The sequence below is a fragment of the Ixodes scapularis genome, unplaced genomic scaffold (assembly GCF_016920785.2).
Source record: "Ixodes scapularis isolate PalLabHiFi unplaced genomic scaffold, ASM1692078v2 PGA_scaffold7__128_contigs__length_106722199, whole genome shotgun sequence".
NCBI classification, from domain to species: Eukaryota; Metazoa; Arthropoda; class Arachnida; order Ixodida; family Ixodidae; genus Ixodes; species Ixodes scapularis.
This window is the reverse complement of record NW_024609882.1, coordinates 102,317,773-102,335,271: the sequence shown is the minus strand read 5'-3', so window position 1 is coordinate 102,335,271 and position 17,499 is coordinate 102,317,773. Positions and strand designations below refer to the sequence as shown.

General features: G+C 44.4%; 2 protein-coding genes and 1 non-coding gene across 3 annotated transcripts; 1 reads left to right on the top strand and 2 right to left on the bottom strand.

Moving 5' to 3' along the window:
• Positions 1-404: 404 nt before the first annotated feature.
• Positions 405-4,694, top strand: LOC115317693 (P2X purinoceptor 7-like). The gene is made up of 4 exons (XM_042286563.1): positions 405-722; positions 815-1,021; positions 2,495-2,673; positions 4,499-4,694. Exons 1-3 carry the CDS (start codon positions 514-516, stop codon positions 2,670-2,672), a joined length of 594 nt encoding a protein of 197 aa, XP_042142497.1. The 5' UTR covers positions 405-513; the 3' UTR covers position 2,673; positions 4,499-4,694.
• On the bottom strand, positions 1,509-16,917 carry LOC121833341. The gene is made up of 15 exons (XM_042286562.1): positions 16,260-16,917; positions 15,266-15,334; positions 14,857-14,925; positions 14,497-14,580; positions 13,346-13,442; positions 12,128-12,488; positions 9,176-9,539; positions 8,505-8,678; positions 7,505-7,691; positions 7,254-7,397; positions 5,554-5,655; positions 5,260-5,431; positions 4,762-4,910; positions 4,444-4,635; positions 1,509-2,719 (listed from the first exon to the last, which is right to left on the bottom strand). Exons 1-14 carry the CDS (start codon positions 16,878-16,880, stop codon positions 4,445-4,447), a joined length of 2,784 nt encoding a protein of 927 aa, XP_042142496.1. The 5' UTR covers positions 16,881-16,917; the 3' UTR covers positions 1,509-2,719; position 4,444.
• On the bottom strand, positions 10,532-10,604 carry Trnas-gga. Its single transcript has one exon. It is a non-coding gene; the product is annotated as a tRNA-Ser (tRNA).
• Positions 16,918-17,499: the final 582 nt, after the last annotated feature.

Genomic DNA, 17,499 nt, shown 5'->3' with positions numbered 1-17,499 from the left:
TTCCCTTGTAGCTCCACCGACAGCCCGCTACCTGTCTTGGCACTCGCGCTCGCGCCTCTTCGGCATTTGGCGGGAAAGTGGCGCGTAGCTCCCCGTCACAATGTTTTCGACATCTTCGGTATTGTCGCTGCACGCTCGCCGCGAGTTTGTGAAGCTCGAATTATTTCCAACGCGGCGTCTGGCAGATCCTCTTTAAAGGGGCCCTGCAATGCCTTTTTTACTATTTTTTAATTTGCACCAGTCCTGAGCGCACTGAACGTAGTAACTCGGGGAACTTTTTCTTTTCTCGAAATTCGCTTTATTTTAAAAGTTATAGGCAAATTAAAATTACAAGAAAAAAGCAAAAAAAAGCAGAAAATAACCTCCCTCTTACGTCTTTGGTCCTGGCTTTGTGGTTGGTCCTGGCCTGGCGTAGTGACTGGCCAATCGGCTACGGCTTACGTTAATGGCCGCTTCGCCTGCAACGCGTCAACGGCTCGTTGCTCGCTTCAGCCCTCCACCGCGCTTGCCGGCATGAATTTACCGGGTCTGTCGGAGTTGGAGGTCCGAATCGTCCATAGAAGTGCGGAACTGGGAGTAGTACCGTACGAGGACACTCCTCGCAAGCGTCTGAAGCGCGCTGGCGAAGCTTCTCGGCCCCAACTCGACGATGTTCCGGGCGTGCTTCCTACCGCCCCACTACCGGAGCCACCGCCACCTCGTCGAGTTGGAAGCACAGATTGGTGAGCGTTTTCGTTGTAGCTATTCCCATAATCACATTCCGCGCACAATCGGGGAGCTCGGCTTTTAACGACTGTTTTTTGCAATCAAACAGGTGCGACTGCGGCCGCTGCACTGCGATGCCGACAGCTCGAGAGTGCTTCTGCTGCCGAGAATTGGCACCGGCCGTACGGAAGCAACCGACGCGGTGCATCACGTTGGACGGAGACTTCTCGAAGCTATGCTTAGATGTTGCCGTTCTTGCGGTGGCATACTGCGAAGTCCGTGAGAGCGGTCGTGAGCTTCAACACCAGCTGCACGAGTGAGTAGGCGGGCATGAGGGTTGGCATGAGGCAACCTAGCCGAATTAGCCGTGGCGCAGACGTCACAGTACCCAAAACGAAAACCGTGATTATGTACTACATGTAAACATTTAGGGACTTGTGTGAGTGCGGTGACTCACGGAACCTTCTAGTATCGGTTCATGTTTTCGAAAGCCCAAACTTGCATGGTTTCCTTGTGTTCATAATTGTGAGCTTTATATTTGTTCTTCAATTTCTGCATCTTATTCGGTGAAAATTATGCATCATGCACGACTCCTTATTGCTCAAAGGTTTACGCATTTACTGTCTTGCCAAAGATATCCCAAATTAAATCACTCTTTTTTTTTTTTTTGTCGTGTATATTTTGTTTGATTTTGCACAAAATTTACTTTTGACAAAGCAAGCATATATGCTTTTCTAGGGATTAATCTCATTCCTAGCAAGTAGCAATGTACCGCACATAGAAAAGAGACTGCAACACAGTTAAACATATCAACAGTGTTTTTATTACATGGAAAGGCAGTAGTATATACACATAGGCCAACTGCACCACATATCTTAGACCTATAGATAACAGCCTGTCAAAATAATGGGAGTTGGCGTGACAGGTGACACTACTGTCAAATACTGCAGAAGCACCCACTGTGGACAATCGCCCGCTATTATTATTTTAAAAACTCAGGAATACTGCAGATAGACCGATCTCACCAGCAGGGCTGGGCAGTATTGCGATACAAATGTATTGCAAGAGTACCTTGTTTGCGCTGTTTGACCCCTAAACATGCTTCACCAACTAGCCCAAATTTCAACAGTATGCCCTCCCCACGTAGCACCGTTCAGGAACAAATGTATTTTTATAAGTGTCTGTATCTGTATTCCAGAATACTTTTTCAATGTTTTTCGGAGGTGTCTCAGGGTCATCCCGTAGCATAAGACAGATATATAGCATCTGTATTTTAGGCCTTAAAATACATATATCTCAGTATTTGTATTCCTGAATATTCTCTGGAGTATCTATGCCCCGCCCTGCTCACCAACCAGTTTGACTGCACCACCGCTATCACAATGCATCAAGAAAACTTTTGTCTTTCTGCATGTGCAAAAGTATTTAACAGGTTGTTACTCTGAGGTAGGTTTATGTCGGGTTTAAACATTTTCAAGAAAGGCAGGACAGCATCGAAGATGTTTGTCAATTTGGCAAGCTTGGAACTGCATGTCGCAAAGAAAACATACAAACGGTAAAGGAGCTTTGGCCAAGGATCGTCTACTCACAGTATGAATGTTAGCGGAGGAAGTGGGCATTCAAGCGTGAAATTGTCCGTTTTATTTAGACCTGGGATCTGTTCCCAACATTCAACACCGTGTGACAAGGGAGCTGGACGTCCTCCCGAAAAAGGACTTCGCTTAGATTTTCCAGGTACTGTTCATTTCCTGTCTACAAAAAACAAACGCTTGATTTTTCTTTTCTGCAGGAAGTATCGCTTTGTGGCGTACCGGCAATTCACCCGCTGGATGTGGGGTCGCCTGGGCGCTGGAAACCGGCGAGTTTTGCCAGCATGTGCTGTTCATAAAATAAGAAAAACATTTCCCTCCCAGAGGTACACTGGCTTCCGGTACCCCTCTCTGGACTCCGCACCAGTGGATAGCTGAGGTTGGTTCACTTCTTGTGTCGGTGGTCTCTTGTGCAGTAGATCCTTCTGAAACCACAAGTATCAAAGTAGTAACAGCTAACATTAGCTGTAGTTAATTGCACCCCTGTAAATCAGCAGAGCTTGTTATTCTTTGATTCAGCCCCACAAATAACTGTGTATAAACTTTAATAAACATTTGACTGCATTTTGAACTTTTTTAAAACTGGGCAAACAACTTAATACCAGTGCCACAGAGAGATATAAGTATTGATAGAAATAGTGTGCTTTTTAGTATGTAATAAAAAAAAAAAAAAAAGCTAAAGTAAGCGGACTGGATGCTGTGAATGTTTATACATGTATTGCGAGATATCAAGCCATTTTTAAGAATTAGTGATATGGTCAGATGAAGTCCTCAAACGCTTCTAAGATTTATGTAATGTTGAAGGTAAACATGTTTGAGAGATTTATGTAATGTATGATTTATGTAATGTATGAGATGTAACAGCCTGTGTACACTGCACTGTCTCTGAGTGAGGAGTTTTATTTCTAGAAAACCCATCTCCAGATAAGCCAAGATAAACATGGAAGTTTGCTTATCAGATGGGCTTTAAGCCCTGCAGTGTGAATGCCTGTATAGTGGACTCTACTCCATAGTATGACCAAATTCAGTATTAGAGATTTTGAAAACAATGCACTCCCACAATCCTTGCAGTTACAAGAAAGATTGGCCTAGGTTCAGTTTCTGGGCTTGGCTGTTCGAAAAAAATTTAAAAGTCCATAAGGATGCTATATTTTTCAAATTTTAAGGGGTGCAATATGATACAATTATTGCTGTTTGTACCTAGTTATTCTCTTGTAATCCTCACGTTTTGTCCCTTCTGAGATGTATTGGCATGAAGTTGCCAAAAGTGTGATTGCACATGAAAATCTTGCCAACTTTAAAGGGACACTGACCTGGTGTTTATGCTCGCCAAGGTTTTTATTTGTACATGACATATGAGAGCACAACTACCCAGAACACAATTTGCGGCCCGAAGTTCATTTTCTTTTCGCCCGAAAACCGCCAATCAAGAGCTGGCCGGTTTGAGTCGCGCTTATTTTCTTCTCCAAGGTCACGTGCCGTTTTTGGTTGGTTTAGACACAACCACTAAATATAATCAATGTTGTGGGCCATTGAAGGCAAACACTCAATATTAAAAATAAAAATTAAATGTCATACCAATTTTTTGTGGCTTTTAAAAAGCCGGAAATATGTCGATTGAAGACAAAAAAGGTTGCACAGCCACGTGGCTTCCCCCCGCTGTCTCCTTCTCTATATTTCTTCTTCCTCCCCAGTCCAGTTTTGGTTTCAGTTTCGAGCAGTTGCTGTTGAAAACAACAATGGACACCACTGGCATGAGACATTTAGTCTGGGGTGAGAAGAAGGGGGGGACGGGGAATCTCGACCGCGAGAGAACGGGCAGTCGAATAGACCGTTTAACACAAGCCGGTGGTGCTGCGATTCTTTCTCGACCTCAATGTCATCAACGAATACCTAGCGAAAGAGCGCCTCAAAGCGCAACATTTGCGTTTTCTTACTTTGTTAAAAAATATATGTGACACTGTTGCAAAATATTGATTTGGTGGTCTTTCGACACCATAATGAATCGCCTGGCAAAACACTAAAAAAACTTTTTTGGGTGTGTCAGTGTCCCTTTAAGGATTTATGTCCTAAAAAGCCAGGTGAGCTGGCATACCCCTAATCCTCATGCTAAATAATTAGCTGCAAGGTATCTGTATGGAGCATTCACCTCATGAGTGTCCTGGCGCCCCCTGGCTGAAGCGCGACATTCTCTGCGCCACCAGCTGCTCTTTGGGGAGCCTTGGGTACAGCGCCGCCATGGGGAGGACTTCTTCCTGACGGGTCTTTTCCAGTGCCTCCTTGAAGGAGGACGACTCGTTGCAGCAAGCGACAACTTCGTGGAGAAGTGCGCCGACGTACGCTGTAATAATTGAGAGCATAGGGGAAGCTTTATACAATAAAAAAATTTAAACCAAACAAGTGGCTACTGGTAACATTTGCAGTTATCTCAGAAAAGCCCAGTGCAACACACTTGTTTATGTCATACCATAGGTAGGCTTGGTTTTCTCCTTCTTGACGGTCTCGATCCCCTTCTTTGCCCTCTGCATTCTCCTCTTCCACTTGAGACGTCCGTCCCTTGTGAGGGCTTGGCTTCTTGTGGAGTTCTCATTATGATGGAGGGCAGCCAGCCTGGTTCTGAAGCAGAAATGTTGTCCACCGTCAAAAGCATTGTTGGGAAGTGTTAACAAAAAACAGTGGCGTAGCCAGAGACTTTTTTTGGGGGGGAAGGGGGGGCTAGGGGGTGGAGCTCTTGGCGTGTGGGGGTGCCGAGGGCATGGAAACATTTTTTTGCGCTGGACATGCAAAATGGTGCCTTGAGCATAGGATAGGAGTGGAACCACACTCCGGAGGCAGGGGGAAGGGGAAGGGTTGGAGGGCTGTAGGCTGGGCTGAAACACGATAGGCCCGCTTCCTGGCTGCGCACCTGACACAAAGCTAGACTGGGTTCTTTCAGGTGTGCCAACTTTTTTGACAAAAGACAAACCTGGCAAGCATCATGCCGGGCTTGAATGCAACAGACTTGGGGGCAAATCTTGTCAGAGTACTGTGATAAGACTCGAGGTTGTAGGTCTGGCCCGCGGGTGAGACGTGCTCGAGGTCCCTGAGCAGCAATCGTTGTGTCGTGATTGCTGCAAAACGCTTGTATGCTGGGGTACCTGAAATAAAAATTGCTCACTGTAGAGGTTCTTTCTACTTACCCTCCCCACAATATACATATGCAGTCATACCAGACAGAGAAGTGAGTGAAGCTAAGTTATTGAAATGGGTATCTACTGACCTGGAGAGAGCCACTCCCTCTCTCCAATGAGAGGGTCATGGAGGCAGCGGTTGTAGATCCCTCCGTGGCCAGTATGCACATCCGAGGCATGATTGTTGATGCCTGCAGTTTCATAAAGTTTCTGCTGTCACCCTCCAGTTTACATGACTACCGAATACCAGTTTTATATTATAGAATTGCTTTCTGATCAGGCGATGTTTGAGGAGCTAGTTTGTATAGCTGGGCTCTGCTGATTTTGTCATGTTGGCTTCCTTTTTGCATTCACATTTGTTCTATAATATAATATTTTTATACAAAATTGGGTGATTTTGGCATTGGGCATGAACTTCAGTCAAAAGTTATATACGGCTATAAAAGGTCAGCTGAACTAGGGAAAATAGAATATAGAGAGAAAAAGGGACAGACATACCACTGGGACGGTCAACTACAGCTTGTTATATATGGCTTGTGTCCTACATCCTTCTACATGTACTAGTGTATTCCTCCAATAGGTTGTTCTGAAACATCATCCCTCAATGTTCTTTTTTAATATTATAAGGAAATGCAAGGATAGTGTGCTGATTTGTTTTTGCAATGACAAATGTTAGATGCGAATGCACTACTGCATGATATACCACAGAAATGTGTGTACAATACGAGGAATTTTTTTTATGTTTTTGCATGTGAATTGTGTCTTGTATTATATAAAGATTCAAACAATTTTCAGCATTCATGAGGTCAGTTAAAACACAGTCTCTCGTAGTTTCGGTTCCCAAGTAACCAAAATCATTATCACGCTTTTGTTAGCTGTTGTACCATCACCCGACCACTTAATCAACCAAAGTCGCCACTGTCGATCGCCTGGCTGCTATCAAAATCTCGCCAAGCACCTCATTGGGACCATTGCGGAGGTGATACACGGCGAAACAAGTGACTTTAGAAGACAGTTGGCAGCAGCATGGCAAAAGTTGGCTGTAAATGAGGGAAGGATACAAGGGTGGAGGCAACAGACACAACCCCTTTCTGCATGCAACAGCACAAGAGGTGTCCGGTGTCCAAAGAACGAAGCACTTTCTGGGGTGAAAGTAGACATGGCACACTTTGTGAAAAAATAATGTACTTGGCATCCTGGTATAAACAATTGAGGTACTAGGGGCAGAGGCAATGGAACTAGTAAGACAGAAAGGCATCCCACAATAGTAAAGGACTTCAAAGCAAACAAGCATTGGCTTTTGCACTTCATTTTCCGGAGTCGCATTAAATGTGGGTTAATCTTTTTTTAATATTATTTTCTGTCGGTTTGCAAATAGTGATCTGTATTATATGAAGTTTTTAGTGTATGCAGGTTTCTACAGTAGTGTCAAATGTGACCCTGGACCCACACTTTCTCCAGGTAGACTGCTATGACTTGCTGCGATTATTTCCCAGAATACACGACAGATACGTCTTCAAGTAGAGTAAAAGCAGTCCCTGATCTGATTCACAACTCTCACCGTGCCTGCGGTAAGGGAACGCACAGACCACCTTTATATGTGATGGCTGCAGCCAGCCGTTCAGTAGCTACTGGCCTTTCAGATGCACATCCCTCTTTTTACAGCTTCGCTGGGATGATTTGTTTATACAAGCATTTTCTATCTGTAACCCACTCCCTCACATAATGCTTTGGCACTGCTCGGTGTATTAGAAATAAACACAATATAGTTTTGGAAAATGTTTCTCACTTTTCCACATGTCAACGAGGAGTTTGCCATCTCCTTCGCTGTTGGCCGCACACCAGTAGACATGGTTGGAGGCAGGCTGTGCCCATTGCACCAAGGCACCACACCCTGCATACTTGCTCGCCGCCAGCATCTTTTTGCTTACGCCTGTGCAGAAAGGAACTAGTTAGTACACAGAGCTGTTAATGTCGACTTCATGGCAGACTGGTATGATGCTGCAAAGGACATGGAGAATAATGATTAAAGTTTAGCACCTTTTGCTATGTGCCAAGCATCGAAGTAGTGATGGATCTCGGGCTCCTTCGTCTTCATGTGGCCCTTGATGGCGACGTGACGGTCGGTCACCAAGTCTTCAATGGTGATGCCCTGCCGCTTGAGGAAATCTATGCCCTTGACACAGCCATACAGCTCCATGGAGTTGCTGGTCTTGACCTCAGGAGCCTGTAATTGTAAAAAGAATGGTTGCACAATAATAGCATGTTGCATATTATGTTATTTAGACATTCTCAAATCCAAACCATGACAAAAAAAGATTGGGGTAAAAAAAAAAAGCAAAATTGGTCAGCTTATATAAAATGGTTGCATATAAAACATCTAAACCTGTTGCCATCTGATATTAAAACGATGGAGGTGGGGACTACCCAGATAGTATAAAGGACAACATACCATAATTACTCTAGTAATAGCTGCACTATTTATGAACAAGGCCCTTGCATCTACTTTACTGCAAAACATATATAGGCCAATCACTGCGTTGTGCATAAATAACATAGCGAATAACTAGATTGAGAACATGATTCTCCATACAAATGCAATCTTCACAGATGGTATCTTTGCGCAAAGACGTTATCTCTGTCCTGTAAACTGCTGGAATCGTGCTGTCGATCTCAATGATAGGCAAGCCGCGTGCTCCACAGAAAAGCAAACCCTCCGGTTTTCTTCATAAGCAGTGCGGCTATTACTTGAGTAAATACGGTATGCAGGTAGAAAACAATTAGTGCCGAGTTACTAAATGATTAAGCAGCAACTTATTAAGTTATGAGTAATTTTATTGAAAGGAAGGTGTGAGTGGCATTGCACACGAGTTATTAGCCACACATGAGTCAGGAAACTGAATGGCTACATGGTCAAAAAGTGCCCCTAACATTTTATTTCAATTTCTTCTTTTTAGGTTCAATAAACAGTCACCTTGCACAGTCCTCTTAACTTTACTAGAAGGACGAAAAAGCCTCCCTGAAAGCATGAAATACTTGCCTCTCCAAGGCAGACCTGTACGAAGTAGACGACTTGGTTGGTGTCCATCTCCATGAACGTGTACGTCATGCACTTAGCGGAGAAGCCCGGCGAATCGAACCTCCCGTCTCCAGCCAAGTGAACTTTCTTTCCCCGCCTCTCTTCAAGAAGCCTCTTTTGCTCTCGATTCCACACCTGCAAAAAAAAAAAATTAAGAAATAATAATAATTACATTTTTAGGAAACATTTCTTTAATATTTGTCCAAACTGATAAATTTTTCGTTGTTAACAAATTACGAGTGGGCAGCTACACTTGTAGCGAAATTACCTTTGTCTTTCACATGCAGTGCCACATACTATATAGAATAGATTGTCATCTCGAGCAGTGGGTGCTATCCGTCTGTCCTTCTTTGTGCTTTGTTCAGCAGGCACAAGTGGTGATGCAACAACAAGTTGTTGCATCACCACTTGTGCTACCACATGCCAACTCAAATGCAAAATATGAAATATGAAAACAAACTTCTAATTTTTTTAGTGGATGCTGTCTAAGCATATTGTTGGTGGTAACCACCGCCTGCTGGACTTCAGAAGCAAGGTCGCAAATTAATAAAAGCTATGGGAGTATGCGGCTCCAAAGTTACACTTCGAGAAACATGGCCCTCGGCAGACAGTAAGTGAGCTGAGGCACTCACTCGTTCAATTGCAGGCTGCACGATCGCTGTCTGGTAAAGAAAGTATGTTCGTTCTGCAATAGCCTGGATGTTGATGAGTTCCAGGAGCCTCAGCACTTTGTAAGGGCTGGAACCAGTGGCCACAATAGCTGTGGACAGGAGGACGTTGCAAGCAGCCTTGTTCTTGATGAGTGGCTGACTCAGCCAAGTCCTCGTATGCTTGTCGGGACACACAGCCTTCACCTTGATCATTGTGCCTTGGGTCCAGGTTTGAAGTGTGCATGTTGCATGGCATGTGATGCACTGCCGGAACAGCTGCAGGAGGCAACTTTGAAACACAATGTATTTCTTCTCCTCGTGCGGGGGGTGCGATGGGGCTGAGTCGCTGCACAAAGTATATTCCCAGGGTCAGTCACAACCTAAATCAATGATGTGATTGCTGCGCCATTTGTGCCAAACTGCGCCAAAGGGCTTATTCTGCGACATTTTACCAAAATATAAGGAATTTGCACCAACACTGTGCCACAACTTCATTTCACTTTAATACCGAGAAGTGAATAGCTCAGGGCTCTCCACCAGGCCGGATCATTATGATATGCTTGTGCGGGTTTTCAGAACTTTCGATAATCGCCTCAAATAACGTACTACTCCATTTGATTTCACGTCAAACATTGAATGTACTCGGAAGTTTTGCAATAATTCTTATTTTTGTGGTCTGCTTTGGCGAGTTAGTTCGTTGAGTGTTCTTCTCATTGCACACTGATGTACTGCAGTAAAGCGACAGCGACAAAGTAGTCATTGCGATTTTGCATGTCTTGCTTTGCCGCAGTGCACCCGTGTGGTCAGGTTAAAGCACTCCTCCAGAGCGAAACGTGGCAGAATTTCAGAATAAAACTTGGGCTTGTATTCACTGGATGCCATATTTGAGTGGGCGATTTATAGCGCATTCTCAGAACGAGCTCACATTAATAGGCTGCTCCGACCGGCAATCTTGATGGTTTGTAATCCATGTAGCAAAAACACTGCTTATGCATGCCATCAGCACGTGCTCAGCAGTCATGCACAAAGGTATGGCCTCCAGTGAATACTCCCATACGATAGACTGCGATATCCTGGCACTATCTTTTTTCAATTCGAGGTTTCGCAAGGATACTTTGGTATTGCAAGAAGATTTATATGGACTTTTCTGTAATTTTATTTTGTATGCTTTGTTTTTCATCTGCATTCAGAATCAATTTTCTTGCAACCTCTAGAACTAAAAAAAACAAACAAGAAACATAAATTTACATGACAAAAACATTCCCCGGGGAAGGGGAACAAAGGAAAAGCACAAATCTCCAAACACATCTAGGTGACTGGTGTGCGGCCGAAAAAATTCGCCCGGTCCTGGTATCGAACCAGGGACCTCTCCATTTCCAGTGGAGCGCTCTACCAACTGAGCTAACCAGGAGTTGGACGTCTGTAGACCAAAGAGAGCTGTTACCAGTCTAACACCAACAAGGGTGAACGGCCAAAATAACCATTCACGGCTGTATGTGCTGTCTTTCATCAATCATCTCGCTTTTACTGTGTCTGGTGCTTCTACACGCAAGTAAATAGCTAGTTCTGTGTTTAAGGGAATCGCTCCTGCTGTGCCATCAATGCCAACAAAAGGTTACACGTAAGTGACAAGGCAAAGTAAACATTGCCTCTTAGTTGCACAGGCCAACACATTAATCTTAACGTAAAATTTGCAGTGAAATGAATGAAAATAAAGCGTACGCTTATGCTACCAAAGCTCTCTTTGCCGCTCCAAGAGCTGCTCCAAACTGAATCGGACCAGTTGCATCACTGCTAAATGAACTAACAGGCCACTTTTTACACCCTCGTAACCCTTTCTCCTATATGTGAAGGATCACAGACATGGTACTTGACCTTGAGACCTATTAACATGTATACTGGGGGTTTCAGTGAAAGCCTTAAATATTCCTAAGGATAGGGTAATTGAAAAACAAATGAACTCTTTTCAAAAACCAAATGTTAGGAATTGCAAAAATATATAAAAATTAGCTATGTAACTAAAAGTAGTAACTTTATAATTAGCAGTTTCTAGGTCTATGTTGCAATTAGAATTTTAAAGGCTATCACCATGGAAGGCTAAAGCAATTTATGGAAAGTAAAAAAAAGTAACCGGCTTGGAGATATTCGCCGACAAACTTTGCTCTGTAATAGGTATGATAAGACATGCACGCAGTGATACCGAATTTCAGAAATCATACCAATTACAGTGCAGAGTTCATCGGCGAATATCATCAAGCCGGTGTCTTCTTTTTACTTTCTGTAAATTGCTTTAGCCTTCCATGATGGTAACCTTCAAAATTATAATTGCAACATGAACCTGAAAACTGCTCATTACAAAGTAGATTAGCACATTTCAGTTACTTAGATAGGTAATTTTTATATATTTTGTGATTCCCAAAGTCTCTCGCAGCTCATATTTGGTTTTCGAAAAGAGTTTCTTTGTTTTTCTATTACTCTATTCTTCAGAATTTTTGAACGCTTTTGCTGAAACACCCAGTATGTGCAACATTCCACAACATTTTGCTCAATTCTATGTCATTTCATGGCTTTATTTTCTTGTTTGAATTTCCTAAACTTCTATTAGCTTAGGAACATATGACTTTTGTACCATGTGCCCCCTTTTTTAGAATCTGAGAGTGCAATATTTTCTGTACGCTGTATTGAGAGTTGAGTGACACCACCTATCGTAACACTGTAACCGAGTATGTCAGGTAACGCAGTGACAGCTACCATAAAAAATGCTAATACACCAAAGGGCTGGGTCCCTAACAAGGCAGCAAATTTATACCCTAAACTTATAAGCAATTTCTGCTATGTTAACTTCCCCTCGAATACATTTTCTCTTGATTGCAGCATGGTGCTCTCATATTGAAACCCTTTTTTATGCAATGGAAGAGCCCTGTGACGGATTACCTTAGGTAGCTCTCATCCTGAGATGGCTCATAAGTTGTGTCTGCATCTTCCACCGGCACAGGGCTTGAACACATTCTTGGAGTTTCAAATGAAATGTCCCCAAGCAGGAAGTCTTCTTCTGCTGGCTTGTGTGAAGGGGCAACCCGCTCTTCAAAGAAACTTTCCTTGCTTGCCCTCTCGGTAGTCGATGGCAGCGCAAGTAGTGGCTCCATAGCAGGTGGCGCAGGACTTGCACATGGCAGCACAGGTGTTGGCTCTGTGGTGGTTGGAGCAGAACTTGCATCTGGTGGCGCAGGTGCTGGTTGCCACGGGTCTGTTTGGGTTTCTTTTGACTCTTTCGTGCAGACGTTCACTTGTGTAGCTGAAATGTGTGTAAAAACTTGCACTTTGTTTGTTCCACCAGGTTTCCGTTGGGCTATGTCCACAATGTTTGCTACACAATGTTTTTATGTGAAGTCATTGAGAATACTAAATACAATGAAGTCCAAAACTAGCTTGCTTTATGTCTTCAGAGCAGCTGTCGACAATGATAATAAAGGCCTATAATATCTCGTACCTATGCGAGTTAATATAAAGTCTTGCCCGGGCAGAAATATGTCCTGAATTAACCATGGCACACTGCTCGTGTAAAAAGTTCATAGTGGAGAAAATTTGTATAAAACTAGGATGTATACACCTTTTCATTTCCGCAGTTGTATAGAGAATACTGGCGTACCTGTCGCCATTAGGTAGCTTCACTGCTGTTTGTTCTGATTTCAGCGCGCTCGTGGCTATTTTGCTGTGTTATGTGGCACTCGTTTAGTTCTATAATATAAATATTTATTATTTATTGAAGCCACCTTATGACTGCCATGTTATCTGATTTCAAGAAGGCAGCACCCATGTGACAGTAAATGAAAAGAATACAACACTGTCAAGCCTAGACATAGTTGGAACTCCACGTCAGTTTAATAAGAAGAAACCTTTGCCAAAAAACGAGGGACAAGAATGCTAAGAGCACTGACATAGTGCTGACTAACAACTGAAGTTAATATCTGCATAGAACAGGACAATAGACATTGAAAGAAATCAGATAGGAAAGGATTGAGGAAATAACCCGACAAGACCCGTCACACCAAGCCTCCAAGCATATATACATATCTGCCGCACTCGATGTAAGACTTAGCCCAAATAGGCTTGAATGATTTACATACAAGGCAGGATGTAAGCAGTGCTCACCTTTGTTTTTAAACTTTTTTTCGATGCTGTATGTGTGATCAGCAGATGCCAGAGAGATGCTGTTCCCATGATCGCTGCTAGCTGTGAGCTGGAGCTCCTGCAAGCAAAGAAAATGTGTCCAAAGTTATCTTTGAGTTTGTGCCTGGTGGTTAACTCTAAAACAGCCTGGTTCGCATTCCCCATACAAAAGATGGAAAATTAGCAAAACATATTTTAAACAATAGAAGGGTATGCACTTGGGCTAGTTGGCAGTTCATGGTTCAGAGGGTAAAAGCGCTAAAAAACAATGGATAAGTGAAAGACGAACAACACAGAGCACTAGGCTCCGAGGTGGCGTTTTTAAAATCTTTCGTAAAATGGATAGTAGATAGAAAAGCATTGATTTGATGATGTCGCATTTCTGTCATCACGTCTTGATTTCACGGTGTGTGTATATAGATATGTTTTTCTGTGAGTAAACTTCAGTTGCAAGAAGTGCTCTGTGTTGTTCGTCTCTTTCACTTAGCATACATCTACTTTGGCAAAATTAGCATCTTGGACAAAAACAAGTTAACATGAAACAAATCTCTCACTTCTATTGTGTATCATTTTATCTTTGAGTTCTCTCTCCTGCGTCTGGCAAGTGGGTGTGGCGACGAAGGCACTGGAGAGGAGAAAAATGGAGGAGAGCACCAAAGGAGCGAAAAAGGAAGAAGGGAGCTAAAAGGAGACGACCGTCGTCTTGACGCAACACGCTTCCCGTACAGAGCACTGTTGAAGCTACGCGTCGTCTGCTACGGGTCGACTTCTTTTTCGCCTGAATAAAAGTTTGCAGTCAAACGTAAAGAAAACTTCATTCGTTAGCTTGTTAACCCACCGAGGAATAACGGTATATTATTTTGTCAGAGCCTGCGATATAAAAGAAAATAATCAAAATTTAGATGTTGATCCCATGCATTCCAACGGGCAGATGAATGAAAATGGCGGCCCTCCTCGCTCAGCTAGGAGCAGCCGGGAGTTCACGTGCATGCGCTCATGCCTCTCGCTCTGCGCCGCGGGCTGATTGGCTCATTCGGGAGGGGGACGTTGCAGCGGCGAGATCATAGACTGTCCAAACTCTCCTCATATACGGCTCTGCTCCCTCCCTCTCATGTTCACCACCGCATACTTACAGAACAACGTAGAGAGTCGGGTACATCCTCCTCAACAGGCACGATTTCAATGGGGCTGACTGCCAAGTCTTGCCCAGACAGCACCTGTGAGGAATAACTTTTCATGTTGCTGTGGTACAGGCATGCAGCCAGGATATTGATTCGGAGAATGGGGTGAGGGGGGGAGAAAGAGAGAGAGGGGGAGGAGGTCCCAGCAAAATGAAAGATTTCAAGGTGGGGGGGGGGGGGGGGGGGGGGCAGGGGCCCCCCCCTCCCCTTTGGGATCCGTGACTGCTGTGGTATTCATGTGACATCGAAGTAGTAATTAACCGAAGTAGTACATTTAGTGCTGATAGTATTTAGCTACCAACCACTACTTACAATGGTGTGTTCTGGACCGTGATCTGTTCTCATGTCCTCCTTGCATGTTGCCGGTGTTTCTGGATCATCCTACGGAAGAATTTTAAGATTAGCATTAATATTTGTAACTAAGGTGGTGTGGTCATACAGAACACATGATCTAGATGGAAAACATATGAACAAATCAAAAGCTTCAGGCATGACCAACTCTTTTTCCATGGCTTCAGTGATCAATTGTATACAGCTGGACAAGGATGTTAAGGTACCATTTGACGTTGTCAACTTGAAGGTGATATCTTTGCACCATCCCCCCCCCCCCCCCCCCCCTTTGGGATACATGACTGCTCTGGTATTCATGTGACATCGAAGTAGTAATTAACCCTGCGGTACATTTAGTGCTGATAGTGTTTAGCTACCAACCACTACTTACAATGGTGTGTTCTGGACCATGATCTGTTCTCATGTCCTCCTTGCATGTTGCCGGTGTTTCTGGATCATCCTACGGAAGAATTTTAATGTTGGCATTAATATTTGTAACTAAGATGGTGCGGTCATACAGAACACATGATCTAGATGGAAAACATATGAACAATTCAAAAGCTGCAGGTATGACCCACTCTTTTTCCATGGCTTCAGTGATCAATTGTATACAGCTGGACAAGGATGTTGAGGTACCATCCAACGTTGTCAACTTGAAGGTGATATCTTTAAGTGATTGCAAAAATCACACTTGACGGGTAGACATTTTATGAACAGGTCGCCAAAGTAAGATCCATCGAGTGTCAATTATCGTGACAAGATACATATGCCGAGAGAAAGTTGTCTGTTTCTTGCACAGGAGTTGTGGTGAAGTCAGAATGACACCAAGTTCTGATTGAATATAAAAGAATAGTGGGTAGCCCTGATACTGAGTGCCACCCGAGGGTGGGAGGAGGAGGAGGAGGAGGAGGAGGAGAGGAGGAGGAGGAGGAGGAGGAAGAAGGAAGGAAGGAAGGAAGGAAGGAAGGAGGGAGGGAGGGAGGGAGGGGGGGGGGGGGGGGCGGGCGGGCTTTCTTTTAAATTTAGCAAACCCTATAATATACACCTGCATTTTGAACCCCCACCCCTCCTGCGTACCCCAAGTAGTGGACATCCAAGCCACCTCAACCCCCCCCCCCCCCCCCCCCCGCATTCCTGGATACGCCACTGGTTTGCTATATTTTTTTTTTTTTTTCAATCGGCCAATAAGAGCTCGATATACTGACGTTATCGCAACACCTGTGCAAGAAGCAGACGAACTTGCGCTCCGTTTCTAAACACTTCCACGGCTCACGAGCAGCAATGATTGCAATGACTGTGTAAGTCACAGCGGAGCAGCTTGCACAGAAAAAGTGCTCGCGTTCTAGAACTAGTGAAAACTATCGGCGTATAAATTGGTTACTCACCGTCCTGCGCCGCTTGCCCACTGCAGTAGGTGCGGCGCCCATGTGAAGTGACGGGACCGAATCGTCGCTCAGGCGCTTACGTTTTAGCTCAAAGCCCATTTTCTTGGAGACGTCCCACGACAAGTACGACTCCGCCGAGAAATGGTCGGAGCACACACGTTCGACTCCCGGTAGGCGGGTGTCGCTGCTCATTCCAAGTGCCTCCAGCCAGTGACTTCGCAGTGGCTCCTTGGTAGGCACGCGATGAAATGTGACGCTGGCATCACCTTTACGGAGCACCCGCCCGCAGCCTTTTACGAGGCACCTCATCCTTAGGGCGCCGGAACCGAAAGTGCAATTGTCATTTTTCTGCAGAAAACATAATCCCTGTAAACTGCGAGGGCATCTACAGGCAAGCAGTAAAGTTCTTTTGAGCGCTGCACCTTCAACCGCACTTATCCTCGATGTATCAGGAATCTGGAACTTGCCGCACAGCGCGAGACCATGGGAGACAAATTCGTACTTCAGTTTCTCGCAAAATGCGCCGCCGGCATCGTGCGTCGTCTGCTCGGATCCGCGAAGGAGCCCGCGCGCCCGCGCCGCCTCTTCCACCGCTTGGTGGCGGGTATGTCGACGGGTCATTTCTTGTTTCCGTACTTTATAAACTGCATTTGTTTCTTTTCTGATCTAAACTAGTGAACAAAGACTACTTTTATAAATAATTGAAACGGTTCGCGCCACTTATATTTTGTATTTCGACTAAAAAAAAGCTTTTAGCGGCTCTGACCAGTAGGAAGGCCAGGACCAAAAACGTCACATTTCGCGCGCTTTAGGCACCGTAGGTCGCCCCCGTAGGTGGAGGAGGTTTCCGCGTCGTCCTGTTAAAATATGACGGACTCATATTTAATTACTCTCTCCGTGCCAGCTGGCTTGCCCGAACCCCGAGGGACGTGGAAACCGCAAAAAAGATAGACGCTTAAATATGATTGCAGGGCCCCTTTAAACGTAAGGATTGTTTTGCCAGGGGTGGAACTCATGAAATGTACTTGGGAGCAGCCACGGGAGCAGCTGAAACAGCTGTTTTGGAGCAGGTTGGGAGCAGCTAAAACGATGTTCTGGAGCAGGCTAGGAGCAGCTCAGATCAGTTTTGATTGCACTTCAGCTTGTGTTTTAGACAAGCACAAGAGCAATTTCAGTTGTGCTTAGCAGCACAAAAGAACAACACAGATGGTGGTTAGGGACCTATGTAGGTGGGATAACA

Bases quoted from the DNA above. Each gene is read 5' to 3' on its own strand.
- LOC115317693 (XM_042286563.1), top strand. From the start codon at position 514: ATGAATTTACCGGGTCTGTCGGAGTTGGAGGTCCGAATCGTCCATAGA. The intron at 723-814 runs GTGAGCGTTTTC...GCAATCAAACAG, and splicing joins CGAGTTGGAAGCACAGATTG to GTGCGACTGCGGCCGCTGCA. The intron at 1,022-2,494 runs GTGAGTAGGCGG...TCTTTTCTGCAG, and splicing joins CTTCAACACCAGCTGCACGA to GAAGTATCGCTTTGTGGCGT.
- LOC121833341 (XM_042286562.1), bottom strand. From the start codon at position 16,880: ATGACCCGTCGACATACCCGCCACCAAGCGGTGGAAGAGGCGGCGCGG. The intron at 15,335-16,259 runs GTGAGTAACCAA...ATTCTTCCGTAG, and splicing joins TGGGCAAGCGGCGCAGGACG to GATGATCCAGAAACACCGGC. The intron at 7,398-7,504 runs GTGCTAAACTTT...CTTTCTGCACAG, and splicing joins TGCTTGGCACATAGCAAAAG to GCGTAAGCAAAAAGATGCTG.